This window comes from Sinocyclocheilus anshuiensis, unplaced genomic scaffold (genome assembly GCF_001515605.1).
Source record: "Sinocyclocheilus anshuiensis isolate Anshui unplaced genomic scaffold, SAMN03320099.WGS_v1.1 scaffold562, whole genome shotgun sequence".
Taxonomy (NCBI): domain Eukaryota; kingdom Metazoa; phylum Chordata; class Actinopteri; order Cypriniformes; family Cyprinidae; genus Sinocyclocheilus; species Sinocyclocheilus anshuiensis.
This window is the reverse complement of record NW_015544158.1, coordinates 402,694-424,752: the sequence shown is the minus strand read 5'-3', so window position 1 is coordinate 424,752 and position 22,059 is coordinate 402,694. Positions and strand designations below refer to the sequence as shown.

At 36.4% G+C, this 22,059-nt stretch overlaps 1 protein-coding gene across 1 annotated transcript; it reads left to right on the top strand.

The window, feature by feature from the left end:
• The first annotated feature begins 3,887 nt into the window (after nt 1-3,887).
• Nucleotides 3,888-12,987, top strand: LOC107695485 (short stature homeobox protein-like). The gene is made up of 7 exons (XM_016495418.1): nt 3,888-3,927; nt 5,977-6,231; nt 7,621-7,829; nt 10,237-10,294; nt 10,567-10,655; nt 12,100-12,315; nt 12,602-12,987. Exons 2-7 carry the CDS (start codon nt 5,979-5,981, stop codon nt 12,689-12,691), a joined length of 915 nt encoding a protein of 304 aa, XP_016350904.1. The 5' UTR covers nt 3,888-3,927; nt 5,977-5,978; the 3' UTR covers nt 12,692-12,987.
• The last annotated feature ends 9,072 nt before the right edge of the window (nt 12,988-22,059 follow it).

Sequence of the window (22,059 nt, the reverse complement as noted above, 5' to 3'; positions counted from 1 at the left end):
ATGTATAGCAACAGATCTTTTCTTCTGTATTGTGATGTATACTCAAATGAATGGATATTGGAAAAAATCAAATGTATGGGGACTTGATTCAGTCCATCAGCTGTTGATCAGGTGGAGGCTGATCTGAATGAGAGCTTGCAGTGGATTGTAAAAAGGGGCGGAGTTTAAGCAGACTAGTTAGTTGGAGAAATCAGATTAAGCTATGACATTTTGATTAGAAATTACAAGCTCATGCACACAATATTTTAAGATTTAAGATCAATGAACTGGCCTACCTTTACATCCTTTGCCATATCCTGAATTCATCATGCCACTGTACTGTCAGACAGAGAAAGAAATACACATTTAATAATAATTTTACCTCAAAAAAATCAAACAAACCAGCAAAAGATTAAAGTAAGAGTTTGTTTCTTAGACAAACTGCAGACCTCAAGTCCACAACGCTGCTTTTAGCATCTTAGGCTTGGAAATTATTTTGCATTACAGAGTTTGGGTCAGCTGGTTTTGAACTGTTGGGTGCTAGTCTAACCATCCTGTTTACCAGCAAAACTTGAATGGTAAAGATTCTTTACCAGGGCAGTCTTGCTGATTAAGCTAGTTAAGAAGCCTGATGGGACCACCAGCACATCAGCAGCAGAGACAGCATTCGTTCCCCATTAAAATGATCATCCCAACATCTCCAGACTTCCACAAACATCTGAGCTTTCTCAGATGACAGTCAGCATGGTGCTTATCTGTGAATGGGAGGATGAAATGCCACATTGTGCATCTTTCATAAATTCTTTTTCATAGTATTGATTTGAGCTTATTGTGCTGAGGCATTTTATTTCCCATGGGTCCCAAGCTATTAACTCTGATATGATCGGGAAAGATCCTCTTACTCAAATTCCCCTGTCACATCTCGGCTGGCAGGCTACATGCACGCTTGACCTCCGACAGATACAACACGGTTGCTGCCATGTAGATTGTGGTTTAATAAACACGTCTCATTACAGTCGCTTGAAGATCTACTTCGTGGTGCGCTGAGTCGGATATATACTGACTGCAGAGTAAAAAATTGGTGTAGAAACAATTTTAGCTCAGAAATTACTAGTACATTTCCCAAACAATTACAAAGGAATGGCAAATAACACATTGATTTAAAGATGACATTTTTATGAAGAAAAACTAAAATAGTATTTTCTTGTAAAACATACTCAAATAATCTTTATTTACAACTTTTTTTGCAGTGCAAGATAGGTGGATTTTAGCATTCAATTATATGATAAAGTCAATATAACTTAAGTGTGAAGCTGTTCAGAATCTTTCAGAATGTCATCAAAGATAACAGTTCATACATAACTTGCAAGACTATAATGTTTGGACAGAATAACGTCATCAAAATATTGTCAACAGCTTTATATTCTTTTCTTAAGAATTTAAGGGCATTGCTTCGTGACTTTAAAAACTGTCTTTCCTATAGAGCTACTCACACCCAGCTGTCCATATTGTCTTGTCTTCAAATAGACTCTAACTCCCTCCTTTCTGGTCTCCTTGCAAGTGCTAAACGGCTAGTACAAAATGCTGCTGCCTGATCTGGATTGAAATTCTCATGTTTCAGCTCTGCTCAGTCTCCTCACAAGCTTCAGGGGTGATGTTAGAATCAAATCTAAAACATAGTCTCTGACCAACAATGCAGCCAATTGTTTGGCTCTGTTATCAGCACACCACAATAAAAACAAACTCCTCAACCTGGCTGCTACAATCAGCTGTATCCAGAATAAAAAGGCAAGAAGAGTTTGTTCGGGGTGGGATTGGAGAGGTAGAGGGCTCGGGGCGGTAGGTTTGTCAGAGTACTCTGTGGATTATTATGTTTCAAGGATAAAGTCAATTTAATACCATCAGCCTATGGGAAGAAAGCAGCAGGGAAAAGTAAGAGAAAAATGTGGTCTCATGCTTCAGGGTTTCAACACTCAGGACCTTTGGCTTTAAGCCATAATTTTGTTGATAATCAATTTTTGTACATGTCTCGCTTCAGCAGTTTTAAACGCACACACACAAAAAATGTACTAGACTGAAATAACTGTGGAGAAATTAAATTCAGGACCTACATGTCACAGATCTGAGGTATTATTAGTGCTCATTTGTATACGAACAGTGATTTTAAATACACAGAATCTGCAGACATAGTACAAAGAGATAAATGATTATGTGTAAGAGAATGATGAAAGAGAATGAACACATATAAATGCAAATTTTTTTCTGAGGTTAAATGCAAACTACAGCAAGTGTAACGAGAGACAGGAGGAAGCCTGTTAGGGTTAACTACGCCTCATTATCTTCCCTACATGCATGCCTGTGCATAACACTCAAAACTGTCTGCCACTGGGGGTCGGCCATTGCACTTAATTGGGGGTTTAAACCCTGACGTAATCAGCACGGCTCAAAACAACACCAAATAGCCACCATTTTTAATATGAATTTAGAATGCATTGGTCTTGCGAACATAAGGGATTAATCTGAGTGAATGAGCAAGTTCAAACGCTGTTATGGCATTTGTCAGAGTAGGTCTGGACTTCACGCAGAAAGGTCTTGGGTCTCCTTTCCCCTCCACTTTATTAACAAGCTGCCTAACCCTTGTAAGAATGAGTGCTGCTTGAAGAATCACGGCACACATATAGCTCAGCTGAAAGCAGGGACTGATTCACTGGCTGAATGATTAAATGGCCTGCTGCCAATATAGACACAAATTTTACATCACAGCTCTTTGCTTTACTTTTAAGGGGCCACATGGTTCAGGCCTCTCTCGAATGGCATCAAACTTAAGAAAGCTGTTTATTTGCTAATAATGTGCCAAAAGCTAATCAAAGGTAGGAGAGGAGGATGAACTTTACCATCACACAATTACAAGCAGTAAGGCATAATTACATTAACGTTTTGCATAACTGGAAGCAGTATCCTGCCTGCTGTCTCTGCAGTCTGATTAAGGGGATACAAATAATTCAGAGCAATTATTTCTTAAAGTGACAGTATGCAGCTACCTGCCTGCTTTCGACATTTACTGAATCTGACTAAATAAAAATATAGGAGCTGCTGTAGAGCGCAAACGGACATAGAAAAAAATATTTACATGTGTTGAGATATATATTTTGTGTTTTTTTCCAAAAAAAGGCTATTTGTGTTTTTTTTTTCTTTGACTAAGACAATAATGTCATGATGTAAATGTAAAATTGTTATCGACATTTCACTTGACGATTTATTTATTTCTTTACAACCCAGATACAGACTGTTATCCATCAACCTGTCCGACCTTAATTCGGTCACTTCCAGTGAACCCTTTTAGGGCTTAATTGTGATTTAATTGTGTCCGCTCTCCCCTTAAAGTCATACCAGAAAATATGTGAGCAAGATAAGACATTATAAAAATATGCCTATGCAGAAACATATTGTTTACTAAAACAAAATTTAAAAAGAGAATATACGGAGCGGGAGCGAGTAAGACATGATAAAATAATGACTGACTGAATTTATTCGTTTTCTACACTGTGATTTTTAGCCTAACAGTTTATTTGTTTGCGCTGTTTATACTGCTGTTGTTATGGGGTATTTATATTGTACTGTGTTGTGTTTAATGCTGGTAGCAAAACAAAAAGCTCGTAAATGCATTCTTACTTGGCCAATAAACTTCACCCAAACAAGCGGCACCAAATCCTCGAGGTAGCCTAACGTTTCCCGATCGAATAGTCCAATTCTGAGAGAGAGAGAGAGAGAGAGAGAGAGAGAGATTGGAAACATAATTCCTGCGCCTTTAAGAATTGTCTGCTACTAAACTTCAGCGACACTAGTGAGGCAGAGTAAGAACATCCTGACTTGTCGATTTGCTCACGTATGTAGCCTATATATCGATCCCCTGGAGGCTGCTGTTGATTGTGAACCGCACTTGGATAGGTGGTTTACTAACTAATTTCAAAACATCTGCACCAGCCACTTTGAAGTCCTACAATCCGTTAAAGTGAGCTACATTTTTTAAAAAGGCCTGCTAGAAGGTATCACAGCAGAAACGCTGAAAATATTAAGGCCTACCCGTCTGCTCTAAGCTATAATAAAAACTGAGAAACGAGTAATCCAACTTCATAAGCAGCGGTGTTTCAGTTTACTCTTGGAATCTCCCGGAATCAAAGGTGCACCTGACACACTTTATCCTTCCCTTGACGTGACCCTACAAACGACTTTCCATCCAGCATCATTGCTTACATATAGCCAACACTATTGCGCAAATATAATACCTTAGAAGAGTGACTACAGTTTGAATTATGAGAATACGAATTACTTTTTTCAGGAAAAAAAAAATTAAAAGAAAAAAAATCTCATTTATGCTCTCTAATGCTAGTTTGGGAGAAAAATGATTTCTTTAAATGAAAACAGAGATGAGAAAAAATGAACCACAAAGTCATACGTTAGAAAAATATTAAAATAGGGGCTGCAGTCTTAAATGAGGATGGATTTAATAAATAAAGCGCTATCAAACACGTCATCTGTGAGGTTTACATGAGCGATTTCACACCACGGTGCTCAATATTCACAGGGGATCATAACATCCTTTTGATTCTGCCCTTTTTATTCTCGCCCTGCACTGATCCGTGCATGCGATAATATCATAGAACCATATCCGAGTCTTATGCATTTTTAAAATAACCACACTTTAGAAATAAATGCTTATGATTATGTCACTTATGGATTTATCGATTTTATCTTACACTTTAAGAATTCAAAAAAATACTTGTATATAAAAAATCATTCTTAAAAATGTTGAGAGCATTTTTAGCACCCCGTTTTAAATAAAGCCAAAAATATTAAGATACAAACATTAAACATACGCCTTGCATATTTTTACATACAATATGTTATTAAGATCTGAGGTACAGTAAAATGACTTGCGTCGTGCAACTGTAATATATAGGCTATACAATTAGCCTAAACAATTTTTGCAAGGGCGTCTGGTCAGTTTGTGCTACAGTCACACTAATTGTTTTTTATCTTTACACGTGGGTTTAAAATATATATAAAAGTTTTGAATGTTTTATATGTATTTGAATGTTTAAAATTTGGGATAAAAACAATGTTTTTAAATGGTTGAATAAAATCACTTTTTCTCATAAAAGAAAAGCACATGTGGGACAATTATAGCCAACTGGAATAGTCAACTGCACGAAAGCGGCCAGTTTACGATATCATTTATACCAGTACTATCTTAAAATATTATGATTAATATTATATTAAAATGTATTAGTGTAATGTAAAATTCTATATAGGAATATAATAGGCTAAATTAATATAAAAAAGGCGCAATGGATTACTTCTTAAAAATACTTTATTTAGGCTACTTATAGCCTATTTATGATTAATAGGCGATATCCGACAAACTAGCTAAATAAAACACTCAACATAATGACCGACGAAGAAAACATCGAAAAGTTTTCCACAAATTGGACGATCCTGTGCAAGTTACCACCAACTATTTTCGCTCGACTAGTTTCTCTAACTTCCATCATCAGATTCTCGATCGCCTCCGTCCATGTTAACGTCAATATACCAGAAAGAACTGATAATGCCATGCTGCAATATTAATATCCTCTAATTGCGTCAGTGAAATTATCACAGAATTAATTAAACACGGTTCCCATTTCCAATTGACCACACCGCACTGTAGGAATCCGAATTAATTATAATTAAATTAAGGGGACTCCATCCAGTGCAGCATTGATTTGAGGAAAAGCCACTGAAAGTTGAATTCAGAAGCGCATGTAATGACTCCAGACATGATGGCGATGGGGGCCGGGCTGAGGTGGCCGTGTATAAATAGTGTGATCTGAAAAACACAGACATAACAGCAGGAGTGATCTAAACCTTCTACACGCAAACATATCGCTGAATTCACTGTTGAGCAGACAAAAAGATTCGCGTTAGATACATTTTAAAGTGGATTTCTGTAATCAGCCATGGAAGAACTCACGGCGTTCGTGTCGAAATCCTTCGGTCAGAAAAGCAAGGAGAGCAGCAAAGAGAGCATCACGTACAAGGAAGTTTTGGAGAGTGGTTTAGCCCGAGCCAGAGAGCTGGGAAACTCGGAGACCAACCTTCAGGAGATTACAGAAACCAACAACAACCATTGTGCGGTACACCGTTACAAGGAGCACGTAGAGCTGGAAAAGGAGAAATTGAAGGAGTTTAACGTGACACGGGCTACTGACGGTGAGTTACACTTACGCAAAGTGTAATAACGTGTTTCGCCGCAGACGCGTTTACAATTAGATGTTCGCGCGAATACGTTGTTGAAATAGCTATAACATCTGAATTGACTATATAGAGATCATTTTCATTATATTAAAGAGAGATTTCGATCGCCTTGAGAGGCTAACTAGCATGCGAGTGGAGAAACTCAAGCTGTAGCCTATTCAGCTGATGCAATGGGCACTTGTTCGTGCCGTGCAGAGAACTGTTGTCTTTTGTAAAAGAACAGAAATAGCTACACCATAGGCAATTTTAAGTAAGAGAATCGCAGTAGCCTAAATGTTAAACAAAAAAAGTAGTCCGTACTCACATTTGAAGAATTACAGTCAAAACAATAGGCTAGGCCCTTGTCAAATTTGAAAGGACGATCTATCAATTTATTCCTAAGCGTTCCTTAAATAGCCAGGAAATGAGTAAAGACACTTAGGCTATTTTCTCTTAACGTACAAACACTTGTGTAAATAAAGTTAAAAAGGCTGTCATTTAACACTGAACCATATGGGTGATAACATTTTAAAAGTGAGATTTAATTTAAAACGGGTTTGCTTCACAAACTGCGAAGAAATACGTTTAACGACAATCATGACAAATTGTTTTGGAATGCAACACCTCAATAATAATAGTAATACAAATACTACTACTACTATTACTACTAGTACTAATAATAATATTGATAATAATTGAGTATATTTAAATGCCATTGATAATATAGCCTACATTGAAAACAAAAGAAAGATAACTTCACAGAATTTATAGAGAAAACTATTGCATGAAGACAAAGTTTTGTAAATTTACATTTGATTTCCAAAACTTGCAAATAACAGTTTATTAATACTGCTGGAATTAAGTTCTATATAAATATAAAAAAAAAATTTAAGTGCAGAGCTGCATTTGCTCTTTGTAAACTTCTAATGTTTCCTATATCTTGTAATGTAATTTCAGAATTACATAATAATCTAATCTCTTTATCTATGTATCTTAAATATAAGAATATGCCCAATTACAATTTATACATATTAAAAGAAAATCGAGAACATTTACGTGTTTATTTGTAAGTCAGTGTTATTTGTAAAACGATTTCCATAATGTAGGCCTACTACGTTGTTTCAAAGCATCAGCAATTTCTCACTGTTCATCTTGGATTTTACCTAACAAAATTGTTTTAATTTTTAAGCTAAATTTTTGAAAAAAGTGTTGTGTTGACATGGCATATGCTATTAATTAGATTTATTTAGTTCCCGATTCTGTTTACTTCTGAGCCGCCATCTGCATGCTCTTTAAACACTCGTGTAATAAATGAACGCTTTAAAAGAAATTCTTTGTTGATGTGTTTATGTTGTATTTTCACAGGAATTTATGAGTGTAAAGACAAGAAAGAGGATGTGAAGTCAGAGGACGAGGACGCACAGAGTAAACTGAAGCAGAGACGGAGCAGGACAAATTTTACCTTAGAGCAGCTGAATGAACTGGAGCGCTTATTTGATGAGACGCATTACCCGGACGCCTTCATGCGGGAGGAGTTGAGTCAGAGGCTGGGGCTGTCAGAGGCCCGCGTGCAGGTATGATCCCATTCTTCCAAACCCTTCAGTGATTCTTTTTTATTACTTTTAAAAATTCTAATATGGAAAAAAAAAAAATAGAATCAGGCAAATATTAAATATGACCACATAAAAAAATAATTAAAAACATTCATTTTTTAAACGAATGCATCACGAATTTTTTAGTGGAAATGCAAATAACCTGGATGCCAAATGGGGGTTCTGTGTCACTCATTTTTCATTGTTTTATGTACATGTTCTCGAAATAGGTTTAAAGTAGGCCCGTGTGTGAAAATAGGCTACGACAGTAACATACCTCGCTCTATCAGCGTAGCATAATTGAGAAAAATAATGTCCACGGAGAATATTCATAATGTTTATTGCTTTTATATTTAATGTTAGCAAGTAATAGAGATACTAAGTCTCCTATAATAGCGCTGCTGTGGTGTATATATTTATATGCCTAGAGGACATTATGACGCTGATTACTTAATACACGTAAAACTAAAGGGTTTTTGTTAGCACTTTTTAAAGTTAGAAATAATAGGCACTCTATTTACAAAGTACAGTTAAGCCCTTCTTAGGAAGGCGTGCTTGTGCACTGGCAAGGGGAAAATAATCAAATAATACAGATAGTAAGTGTGATCGCTAGGCCTTCATTCCTCCTACACATTTGCTTAAGTAGGCTAGATTAAATTTGTATATCATACCATGCGCCTGAGATGTTTAACATTTGGAGACGGTTGTTGTTCTGTTCACTCATACACAAAGCATTTCTGTTATCTTTCGATTTATGCGGGTTCAGTTTCAGTGGTGGGTGTGGATATGAAATAACCTTTTAGTTCCTTCAGCAGCAGCTATATTCAAAGGACAACTTGCTTATGTGCTGCAGAAAGATCTAACCAGATCATTAAAATTAATGAAGAGATTGAACCGCTGCTGCAGGGGATACCTTCTTATGTCACTCACCTCATTTTCTCCAACCTTATCTGTGTAATATCTGCCATTGCCTTGATATACTGTTCCTATAAAAATGTATTAGGAATAATTAAATTCCGTCTTAACTCCTACAGTGACACAGGCCGTGTTAAAAAAATGTAATGGGAAAATAAGTAACATTGTTTGCCAGTGTGACAGCTTGCAAGCACGACATTTTTTTTTTTAATGTTTCAGAGGCGTAGGTGAAATCAGATTAAAAGAGGAGAGCAAAGAATGGGTCAGAACTGTGATTTGATGCAGCCAACAATTCATACTGCCTTAAAAAAACGCCTCTGCATAATGCGTCACAACGGCATTTTATGACTCGTATCACTTATCACATCATTTCAGATTTCGCTGAAAATTCAGAGTTAAATGCAATGGACGTGAGCTAGCCTAGTTGATATGGACCTGCTACTATACTGTCCTATAGAAGCCCCACGCCGACCAGCTGTCAAGAATCTAATTGAAAGTTATGAGACCTCAGTGAGGAGAAGGCAGTAATTCAATTACGACTAATATCTTTCGGTTTTTGGTGCAGGGCTAAATTAAATGTCATTATTCACTGTCTCTAATAAAAATCAAAAGGAAATCAGATTAGGGTATTTGTGAACCGCATCATTGAGTGGTCCTTAATGAAGAAATAACTGTCGAAACCAGTGTAGCTCACTTTCCCTATAACATAGTGCTGGATAATTACAATCGATCAAAGACTGAAATATGATGCATTCATTTTGGCGCACTAAAAGTCACACACTGAATAATAATAATAATAATAATAATAATAATAGATTCTATAATGCAAATCCGAGTGTCTTACAAAAAAACAGGTTGACAGACGTTTCCTTTTAAATTTGAATGAGCGAGTCGCTAATAGCCTAATTTAACTGAAACGACCAAAGCAAGTAATGATGGAAAACTGTAGGCATAGATTACATTTGCACTGTTCATAATGAATATTTTCCACATTCTCAAGCACCTGTGATGCAGCAAATTGATTTTATTGGAAAACTATTAGACAAAGGCCTAAATTTCAGCAATGTAAAATTGTCAGTTAGTTTACACGGTGCTTTGACAAGAGCTTGTAGGCCTACATTATTTAGCTAATTTAAAGAAAAAAAAATAATAAGAAAACTAAAATGTATTACATGGGCTAGACACAGCCAAAGACTACACAGATAATTCACTGCTGTAGAAGACGAAAATTGCAATATTAATTATGAAGAAGATTTGTGGAACAATGAATAACTGAATTCGCTTTTCCAGTTGAAACGTCTAATGAAATAATAAACTAGACCGATTATCAGAGGCAACAGAAATCGGCATAGTTTTTCTGTAATGTCGGTTGCATGGGCAAAATAAATATAACAAATTTGCACATTTCTGTAATTTAATTTGTAATATAAAAAAGTTGTAAATGGTGGTGAACACGATATTGTTTCTGTTTTAGGTATGGTTTCAGAACAGAAGAGCGAAATGCCGAAAACAGGAAAATCAAATGCACAAAGGTAAAAAGCATAAATAATCTTTTAATAAATAACCTAATTATTCAATGTTTCATGTAATATTATGTTATTATTTCAAGCATTTTTTATTTCATTTATAACGGGGCATGACCCACGTCACTGGATGCTCGTGAGCTAGCAGCTCTTATGTGTCCACTGCACCAACACGCCATTTTATAACTCATTACATTTGAAACTTTATGGAAATGGTGAAATCATCTACATAAAAAATCATTATGACTATCTTTGCTCATTTATTATTCTTTTCTATTCAGGTGTTATTTTGGGCACCGCCAGTCACCTGGACGCGTGCAGGGTCGCTCCTTACGTGAATATGGGCGCGCTAAGAATGCCATTTCAACAGGTAGGAATAACGAAGCTGAAATGGCTTTGTTCTTATATTGTGTGTTCTGTGATGTGCAAATGTGCAGTTCAGTCGACTAAATGAATCACCTAAAAGTAGCCTACTGGCTTAGAAATGTTTAGGCTTTGACAAACAATCTGATGCGACGCTAGTCTTTATGCGTCGCGCGAAGGGCGCGAACCTTTCACCTCCGGGGCCCGATGAGAGACGAATGAGATACGAGGGACCGAGAGACATTTCATCTGGTGGTGAAGAACTGTCTGCATCTGCCAGACGAGAGAGCAGCCATAATTAAGTTAATAGCACAGCTAGGGAAAGGCAGATAAAAGAGATTATGAAAGAGAGGAATAACGCACTGATGGTTATTGGCACTGAGCAGCATTGGCAGGGCCGAGGCGTGAGGACTGCATACTGAACACCACAAATGTCCACCACCTGTTGTTCTGACTGCCCCTGTAGAGGGGTTGCACAGTCCAATTTGACTGATTTGAGGAGACACTGGAGCAAGGGGCTGCTTTAATTTTTATGAGTATTTTCACACAGAGTTAATTAAAATAAATGCAAGTGCCAGGAATAAAGTCAGAAGGCCTGTGGTTAGAAATTGTGAGCAGCAAAGAAACTCAGATGTGACAGGGCATATTCATACCTGATTATTTTCCAAAAATAACAGACTACCAGGTCTGACATTATTCATCCTCCTTTCAAAGTAATCTTCCTATGTTTTGCATTCACGTGGAAAACAGAAAAAATAAACATTGGTAAAACATTCTTTCCCACTGTCAAAAACTTGTGCAGCTTGTCAGATGTTGTATTTTAGTTGGACTGCAAAATGTAAAGCTTTGAAATATTTATGATCCCTGTGCAGAGAAACACACATGAGAAGAATACTAAAAAAGAAAATAAAAAAATAAGTCACTTTTTAAGTCAGCGGATGTCTAATTTTCACCTCATCTTACTGAAATAATTGCTAAGAATCTGCAACCTGATATTTTATGCTGCCTGCTTACATCTTTTTTCCCCCTAGGAACCATGCGAATAAATATTTATATATATATATATATATATATATATATATATGAGAATGAATATTTTGGGTGCGAAATTGTTTATTTATGCCATTGAATATATAATTAAGATTACATGGTGTTGCAGCTTTTAACGGTTGTATGGAAAGATTCAGTGTGGATCAAACTGATATGCTGAGATGTGAGATTTGCAACTGATGGAAGTTCTTTGACTATTAAGCTGTCTGAGCGCATTGCATAATTCAGCTCAAGAGCAGATGAAAAAGAATGCACTGAGCGAGTGACTGTTTTCACTGAAAGCACACAGTTAGTGAAAACCTTCAGAAGGGTGTCCGAGCCTGAAACCGGATCCCTGCCGCTCCTTGAGCTGACCCCGCGGCCGCTGACTAACTCCATGTTTGTTTTTGCCCGCCCCGCAGGTCCAAGCTCAGTTACAGTTGGAGGGGGTCGGAACGCACTCCCATCCTCACCTGCACCCACACCTCGCGGCCCACGCTCCCTATCTGATGTTCCCGCCCCCGCCCTTTGGATTACCAATCGCATCGCTGGCAGACTCGGCCTCTGCGGCGGCCGCCGTGGTAGCGGCTGCCAAGAGCAATAGCAAGAACTCCAGCATCGCTGACCTGCGACTCAAGGCAAGAAAACACGCCGAGGCGCTGGGACTCTGACCCCCATGGGCTTCTCTGCTGCTCTGAACTGATAATTGCTTCTAACACAAGACTAAGCCTGTGAAAAGGCTGTGACACTCACAGTTAAAACAAAACAAAATAAAAACAAAAGAGAAAAAAGGGGTGTAAGGGGAGAGAATGAGAGCGAGAGAGAGAGAGAGAAAAGTCACAAAAAACCAGCTGCCAAAACAAACCACTTGTAGAGAAAGGTAATTAAATACCAATGAATCACCTTTTACTTTTCGCCCAACAGGCAGGACTTCTTGGAGGCCACTGGCTCAGCCCTTTCCAGGCACAGATCACAGCCCCAGGACCATACAAAAATGTCTGGATGTCTGTCTGAAAACCAACTAGGAGAGAAGACTTTAAAAAGGCAGACACAGAGTGAGGCTAGAGGTTGTGTTTTATGGACAGACACTGAAACTTTGGAATCTCAACCTCAAAGTGAAAAGAAAGAGACGGCCATATTTGCCTCCTACCACTGTGCCGCTGCCTAGTGCACGTGCTCAAATGAAGGATAGACCTATTGGGGCTGGCCTCCATTGTAACTGACATACATCTATGTTGATCACTGCCATGATAAGCCTCCGCTACAATTCATATCTAAAGCCATTATTTGCATTTTTGAAATTTTTTTTTTTTCATTGTTCATTTTGCTGTGGACAAAGACTGGAAACAGCAATAACATCAATGGTACAATCGTCTGGTTTTTAGTGGAATTCTTATGATTCTTTCTGTTTTGGGAGGAAATGTTGCGTTGCTGTTATTTCCTTCTGGGCATGTGTATGGACTTTAGCTTTCATTCTCATATTTTGTGCTCTCTTTTTTATGTGATGTGTCCTGGAATAGAAGTGAACCTAGCTTTTGCACTTCAGGTCTTGTATTGAGGGGTTTACAATCCTTAATGCAAGATATACTACTTTTATGTAAGGGGGAAACAAATTTGGCTTTCGTTTAGCTGAAATACATTGAAATGACTTGTTTTAGTTTGTTTCAAAAAGGATAAAAGGTAACTGCGACTTTGTAATTTAACATTTTAAGGAACATCAGTTTAACTGAAATGCAATTATGTGCAGTTAAGTGCAATACTGTAAATATGGAAAACATAATATAGCAGTTGATGTTTGCTAATTAAACAATGATTTTTAAGTTGTTGGGTTTTCGGCACTGATGTCGATGTGTTGAGAGTTCTTCGCCACAAACACATCTTTAAAAGCTGTGTAAAAAAGAATTTGCTAACTCGTTTGCAATGTGCCATAACTCCCCAAAGTTCAATGGTATTCAAATATAGTTTTGTACACGTGCATTTAAAGAGATATTGATATCACCTGAAACTGACACTGTACAAAAATGCTCTAGGTTTATGGATCATAAACATGTCTGGGTTTTAACATAACAATAAGTCCACCAAAGACAACAATTTGATAGCATTAATAGAGGTAGAATTATTTAATTTAAAGCTCCAAAGTCATTTACAGTATGACATGCGTTTCAGCAACTGCATCCAGAGTCTTTTTTCCCCATATGAACAAGAACCTGTCTACAGTTTCCTGAATTGAATACAACAAGCTTAAGAATTTGTTACCAAGGTAACAAAAACAGTATTATTTCCATGACCGTCCTATGAAATAGATAGCCAGTTCAGACATCGATTGCCTTTGAACTACGGTAGTAGATCTTGGTCAGGTCTACCTCTAACAATAAACGCTACATTGTGGGCTGTTTTCGTTGGTCACCATTAAAGTTGTTTAGGAATGTTTCCATTTCTTTAATTGACGTCATATGTGCTTTTATTTATTATTTTATCTGAAAGTTTATAAATGTTAAATAGCCGAATTTCAAGTGTACATATTTACATGGCTTTGCATTTATTTTTATATATTTTTTAAATGTTAACATTTGCAACAGTTTTACGCAAACGTGTGACTGCAGTACATTTGTTTGACTAAAATGTAGCGTGTTTGAGTTTACAAACATTTCAGGGATGGTGGATGAAACCATAATACTTTGTGTTGAGATTTTCTTGATGCTCCAAGGAATTTGTTGTATCCCATCATATTGCATATGCAAGCATGCCCAAACATGATTCACCATTGATTTGTTTTTATTCTGTTGTTTCACAAAAAAAAAGAAAAAAAAGAATGTACATCTTGTACAAGTAATCTATCAATAAAAGTTATAAATATTTGTAAAAAGAGTTTGTAAAACTTGTGGCCCTCTCCAATTTTCTGAATAAAGGTTGCTCTGGTTCAGACACGTTCATATATTATAAGCACATATTATTATTTGTAAAAATTACTACAAGACTCTATATAGAGGAGCCACAATATATTATATCTGAGAAGCTAAAAGTTGTTTTGAATTAAATTAAAATGTCTTGACCATCAAAATGTACTAGACATTGATCCTTGAGTCTATTCAGGCAAAATCCTGCCTCTTTGTCATGTATGCGGTGCAATATGGACCTGTACCCTCCGTATATCTAAAATAACATCACTGTCACATCTGACTTTAGCAAGCCTTTTTTGGATGCCTTGTTGCATCTGGAAACCCAAATCCAGATGTGTGTACACAAAGTAATTGCAGGCAACATAGTGGCTTTTTGTCTAAATTGCATGGAGAAATTAGTCCAAATGGCGTCCTGTTGAGCAAGTACCCCCTAAAAGGTCGGAGCACATTTAATTTGTAGCTTAGCACTCATACATCAAGATGGAGTGATATAGGCAGAGGCTGATACCCGTACATTTAGGCACTGACCTCTGGCTGGGGTCTGCTGGATGAAGCAGAACATAACAGCATCTTTTTATGTACTCTAATAATTGGCAACATAGGAGCACCATCAATCAACCCACACGGTTTCTTTTTCAACATGCACAAACACAGAAATGTATTTATACTGGCCGCAAGTCACAAATAAAGACAAGCAAATGGCCTATGAAAAGGCTTAATTAAAAGTAAACCAAACTAAACTTTTTTATTTTATTTTTTATTTTTTTGATTGAATCAATGTTATTGCTTGCATTAAAAGTGACGAAGTTTATTGCAGTCGTATAGCTGACAATACTAAAGCTGATGTACATTTAAAATGTTCTTTATCGTAGCACTGGCATACAATGAAAGAAACTTCAGGAAATACTTCCCTCTTGTACATTTAAGGTAGAGACACTTACTGTAACATCTAACAACTTATGAGAGTATTACACCTCTTATGAAATGTTGAATTGTATTCTACGTAGGACAATGAAATGATTTTGAGTGAGAAAAGGCAAAAACAGACTTATTCAAGCATCTTCCCCACTCTGTGCCGTTCCTGCTGAAACAAGAAGAACTTAACACGTGCTACCGATGCATGTGAGCCTTATCAATATCAGCCAAACTATGTCCATGCATAACTTACGTAAATATTGTTTCTCCCTGTAAGTGCAAGGAAATGTTTACCTTTTTAATCTTTTCAACAAGGCTCTAAAGAAGAAAGACATACAAGAGGTGTTGGGAATTCTAGTTGGAAAAGTTCTAAGCGTCCACATCAGGCCTTCAGGAGCTGGAGTGCATTTTAAACTTTAAGATATGTAAGCTTCAGTCTTTGACATCCTCTTTCATTAGCAATTGGCGAAATGAACATGGAGCTAGGCTTCAGTGACTGGAAAACATTCATCTGTTCTTCCACCATAAACTTTCTCCTCCACTGCAAAATTAAAGAGAGCTAATAAAGTAAGTAACCTGGAACCTTAAGAACTTTTTAAATATTTGAATGTTTACAATTCCTTTTTCGAAAAGGTGTTGTGCTGATTTCAAGCAGATAAACATTGCAATGCAATGACACAAACACAAGAAATGCTCTGGAGCTGGACTTCAGTCATTTAGGTATATGAACTATGTTAACTCAATGTATTGACAATAGCTAACACCTCCAGATTTGATCAACAATAAAATCTTATCTGACACATTTGTAGCCAATTATTTGTTTCTTATGTCAAGTTGTAGGAGAAAACACTGCAAAACGTCACGGTGTTCAACTATCAGCCACATAAAATGAAGACGTGACTATAGAGTTGAGGTATTACTGAATCGTGCTATCAAGCAATTAAAGTAATCGAAAAACACATACAGTCCAGATTCAAACTTTAAAGCATGGAAGTGCTGGAAATTGCTGAAAATATTAAAACAAGCTTTAAACAAAGAAATCTGTCAGAGTGATTTAAATTCAAAAGTCACCAGTGAATTAAGTCTTAAAGGGGTCATATGATGCGATTTCAATTTTTCCTTTCTCTTTGGAGTGTTACAAGCTCTTGGTGCATAAAGAAGATCTGTAAAGTTGCAAAGACTAAAGTCTCAAATCCAAAGAGATATTCTTTATAAAAGTTAAGAGTAAGCCACACCTACCTAAAACGGCTCGTTTTAACACGCCCCAACATACCTATCTCGCTCTGTGGGAAGATTTGCATAACGCCGCCCAAATGTTCATGCAAAGAAAGAAGGCGTAACTTTTATTCTCGCTGTAGTTTTGTTGTTTCCACTGCCATGTCGTAAAGAGGCTGTGTGCTTCGTTGTAAAAGCGAAACTAGTTTGTTTGGTCTTCCAAAAGAGGACGATATCTGCTTTGTCATGCCTAGAGCTGAACATTTCATTACACCAAATACACAAAATACTGTTCTTTTTAGCAGCATCATATGACCCCTTTAATACTGATTTGAACATGAAAACTTAAAGGAGAACTAAAGATTGTGAAACAAAGGCTGACAGCAATTTGTTCATCTAGGGTCATTTTTGTTTTTTGAGCCATTACATCTCAACCAATAAACTAGCCGTTTTCTTGGTCTGGTATTGCTTTCTTAGTCTAAATCTGTTGTATTTTGAAGTATCAAACTAAAACCCTACAGGACCTGGATCTAACAGAATAGTAAAGTAGCAAGACTCTTCTTTAGGTGCCATTTCTCTTGCAGCATAAAAGTTACAATTCAAAATCTGTTAGCCTCCACTTTGAGAGACAAGTTACAGTACCTTGGTGGTTTACCTGTAAGAAGTGAGAAAAATGTGAAAGTTCAAAAACCTGATCTTCTCAAAACAAAAAGTGGTCAGAAAGGCTAATATTTCTTACTTGGTGAGATATTACAAAGAAATGACTGTGAATTCATAAAACAGCATTCAATATTTATTATGTATGTGTGTGTGAATATATATATATATACAGTATATCTATATATATATATATATATATATATATATATATATATATAAAATGCTTATAATATCATTACAAATTAAATCTGCATTAAATCTGACATTGCATAACATTGCAGAACTGTTTACTGTTCAGAGAAAAGTGTTTCTTGTTTATTCCATTTTCACAACAAAAGGCTTAAATGGGATGCTGTATGTATTTTGTGAAAGCTCTTGTTGTTTAAATTAAATTATGCCTTTAGTTAGACATAACTAAAATATATTGATTCTGAGATCATGCCCTTCCAGACAGAAAATAAGATAAAACCAAACATTTATCTCTTGTTAAAATGCCTTGAGTTATAATTTCTTTTTCCCATGTTGATTACTGTAAAATATTATACTTGCTGATATTAACAGAGCAAATTTCTGGAAAATAACTCTGAAGCTTAAGAACTTATATAGAAAATTACAGGAATATTTTGATTGGAATTAATGATAACCAGCGCTGTTTAGACGTTTTCGTTAGTGATCAATGCTGGTTTCATTTCTGATTACTAGAAGTGATTAACAAACAATCGAGTCGATTCTCTCTGGCATTCCCACTGCTTTCAGATAAGGTTCACGAATGAATGGCTGGCGACAGTGAAAATCTTTTCTTACTAGTGGGAATCAAAGTCAGATGCTTCAGAGGCAACTGAGCTTTCAATGCCCTTAGTCTATCTCCCTCTACTGGGAGATAAAACCAGATAAGCGTTCTCATGACAATGCATTGCAGCGATGCAATATTGAATGATGAAAACTTTGAAATCCATTTCACTGTTTACCACATTTATTTCACACTATGTGTCACAGTCTCTACTCATTAAGTAAATGTAATTTAAGATGTGAACAGATGCCATTGTCTGAAATGACTCCATAGTGTCAGTTACTTTAAAAGATATGTTACGCTTATTCTCTACAAATGACTAAACAATACTTAATACTTTTTTTTAAACAAAAACAATGGAAAAAGTGAATATTAATAAAGTAATTACTTGAAATGGCTATACCAAAGAAACTAGAAATATACTGAGTAAGATCAAAACCGATCTGAAGCACTTCTGCACAATAGCAGGAGCTGTTTTTTGACTAGTCTCATAATAATAGATCTAAAATTGCATACGAAGAAAGATCAGAAGTGTTTTATAACCTTTATCATAATATTTGATTTACCACACCAGTATGCAAAATTATTTATTGAGACAAATTCAACATGCATGCCTGCTATGTTTCAAAAACCCACTAATTCCAAGTGTTTGTCCATATGGGACAAACTGTTTGTCTGGCAGTTCTTTTTTTTGATAATCTACCGTGACTTTTTGCTGTGTATAATCTAAACCGCACACTAAGCTTTGTGTAAATCATGGCCCAGTCCTTCAGCTTCTCTGTTGTCACTGTCAATTTGATTCAAAGTCCAATGTGGAGACCCATATTGTGCCAAAAATTACTTCCTTAACCCTTATGGTCAGCAACATGAAGAGAGTAGGTTTACAGAACATCAAGAGAAAACTTTTTCAAAAGGACTTTTCCAAAAAAAAACAACAAAAAAAAACAGAAGAATTGCATAGAAAGCCATTACATGCTTATTATGACAAACCGTTAACAATAAAGCACAATGTCAAAATAAATACCGCATCTCTAGTTGTCTGAAAATATCAAACCAACATAAATATGATGCGAAAACAATGCAGTCGAAACAGAAATCTAAACATTTCAGCATTTGAGATGCTTGTCATTTGAGCCTTTGCTAAAGGGTGAACCAGAGATGAAACAGCATTAGATTCTCAAAAACAGACCAGGCTCAATTTAGATGAGGTAACAAAAATGTGAGCTAGAGGCTAAGCATAAACTCACATGCAGAAAAAAAAAAAACACCCGGAAAATGTAAAGCACGCAAGACGATGAAAATCAAATGAAAATGACTAAAATACTAAACTAAAAATAGGAAAGCACAAGGAATCATAAGCTGTATCCATGTACAATGTCACGTACGGTTTGAAATAAAATTCATAGTGACTAAAAATGGGGCATTTTAATTTAGATTACTACCCAAAACATAACAGTGTGCAGTAACAAAATCATCCTACATCAAACAATAAAGTACATGTTCTGTTTCTGTAGAAGGTCATGATTCTTTCTCTTCCATCTTCAGTAATGTGGCTGAGATTTCAGCAGATGGAGCCTCAGCATATCCTGGGTGAATGTTAATGAAAAGCAAACAGCCCACCTAAGCAGTTTATACAGTGTAGTATCGCTGTGAGCCATGCTAAAGCGATCCCTCCGCTCCTACAAATAAAGAGCACTTGAGGAGGAAATAATTATATGCCAATTCCTGACTAAGGGTCAAATGTATTATAATGTAAATGCAAACATCTTCTTGTACTTCTTTTTTTTACAACAAAATGTTAATGAGAGGGGCAGTGCCTGAAACAATATATTTTGCCTAAGAAGATCTGATTAATAGTAGGCCCAAGTACTGACGGTTTAACAAACAAGGCATGAGATCGCATGACGTGAAGCAAACATGAAATTTCACATTTAGATTATGGGTATTTTCAGGAATGTCAAGGCCTCAAAGGATTTCTTACGGGATTACCACAGGGCTACTGGGCTAAGCTATGGTCTCACACCTTACATTCTAAGTGCAAGAGGTCAAAGTGGGCTGAATACATTTCAGTGTTGTCCTGAGGGGAACTTTAAAATCAGGCATTCAGAAAAACACACTTGAAAAGTATTGTTTGTGTCCTTTGTGTACAGTAACGACTGAAATTCTTCATCAAAACAGTGCTTTGAGAGTGTGGTCGCATAATATGAAATCAATATTGTCAATGAAACAGACCACACTCATTTCTGTGAGACATATATCCTAATAATCATAATAAAGTCTGTTTTGACACGTATTGTATTACCGAGGTCACTGGCCACCCTTCCCCAGTTATTATAGAGAGCTTTGAGAAATTATTTTTCTGATTCATGAAGTTTTTGAGTCATCTGAAGCAACCTTGTTTTCTTGACTAACATAACAGGTTGCTTTTTGAAATTGTCAGCAGCTGAGGTTATTCTCATGGCAAGAGCCATATTGTACAAATTGAGTTAATTTTCTACCAATTACATAAGAGTTGTAAAAAAAATAATATAAAACAAATAGAGGTGATAAACATGATAAATTATTTTAAATCTTATTTTAAGGGGGGGGGGGGGTGTCTTTGCTGAATATACATAAAGTTTGCAACTATCGTACCATAAAAGTCATTGCACATGCTAGCTTACCATGGTAGGATATTAGCATTGTTAGCATAGTAAACAAAAGAATTACCACGTAATGAATGGGCGAGGAAGGAATTATGCTAAATATTATTGAGCCAGTCAAAGAAAGTAAAATCCTACAAAACCAAAAGTAGAAATATGAACACAGAAAAAAAAACATAGATAAAAAAAAATTGTGGACCACTAATGTCGCTGCAATATTGAAAAGGTTCATAATAAAACAATGCAATAAACCAAACCAAAGCACTCACAATTAATCATAGTTAGCTGGGGGCACTTCCAAGAAAAATGATTTCATTTCAAGGGACAGTCTCAAGCGGTCTCTAATGAGATTGACTTCTCAAGCTGTTCATTTTGCTGTAAGTTGGCCATTTTGACCAGCTCAGACGTTTATGAGTGCTGTGAGAAAATGGCTGATGAAAGACAAAACAAGATTCCAGATTCTGCCAACATTATCCGCCAGGTCGGGTTCTCAGCCACAAGTCAACCACATCAATTTGGACTAAACCAATTGACTAGCACATCAGTCTTTTGCTGCTTAACACAATTTCGGAAAATATCCTTAACATTATGTTGTATTATAGAGCAATATATTTCACAAAAACACATAACGATTCTATGACAAAAGAGAGCTTTAACAATATTCGGTGCTGTCAGATGAAAAAAATGCACTGTAAATCAACTGAAGAGATGATCTTTGGCCAGTCAATGAGAGATAGGAACAGCGATTTCCAGCATCCTGATGGTGCCCACCAGCTCACGCTTACTGTAGAGCTCAGAAATGCTTCTGAGGTAAAAATGTTAACTTTCTTAAGGCTAAGGGCACTTGGGTCTGTAAATAGCCGGAGGGAATGTAACATAGTCTGATTATAGCCCATCCCTCCATTTCCCAAATGTTTTACAGTTCCTGACCATTAATCAATAGCAGCAAAAAAAAAATTCTCCAGCTCGAACTGCTGCAGTTCACTGAGGTGGTGGATTTCTAAGAGCTGTGGAAAGTTCAAGGTCTAATCGTGACCAGTTCACAACTACTGAACGCAACTGTATAATTTTTCACAATGAATCAGTGCGTGTTTTTTCTGTGCAGCGGTAACCTCCTATAATCCTATGCCCATTAGTCAAATTATCTTCCTAAATGATAAATGAAGACTGGGTTAAAAGTGAGCACATGTCTGAAATTCCCTTTCAAATGCTGTGTTTTTAGGACAAAACAAATAAAAACGAAAAGAAAAAAATAATTTG

What these genes read in the sequence shown, in the direction of transcription:
- LOC107695485 (XM_016495418.1), top strand. Translation starts at nt 5,979, where the DNA reads ATGGAAGAACTCACGGCGTTCGTGTCGAAATCCTTCGGTCAGAAAAGC. An exon ending in TGTCAGAGGCCCGCGTGCAG is followed by an intron (nt 7,830 to 10,236) that starts GTATGATCCCAT and finishes TTTCTGTTTTAG; the next exon opens with GTATGGTTTCAGAACAGAAG. An exon ending in TCGCTGACCTGCGACTCAAG is followed by an intron (nt 12,316 to 12,601) that starts GCAAGAAAACAC and finishes TTCGCCCAACAG; the next exon opens with GCAGGACTTCTTGGAGGCCA.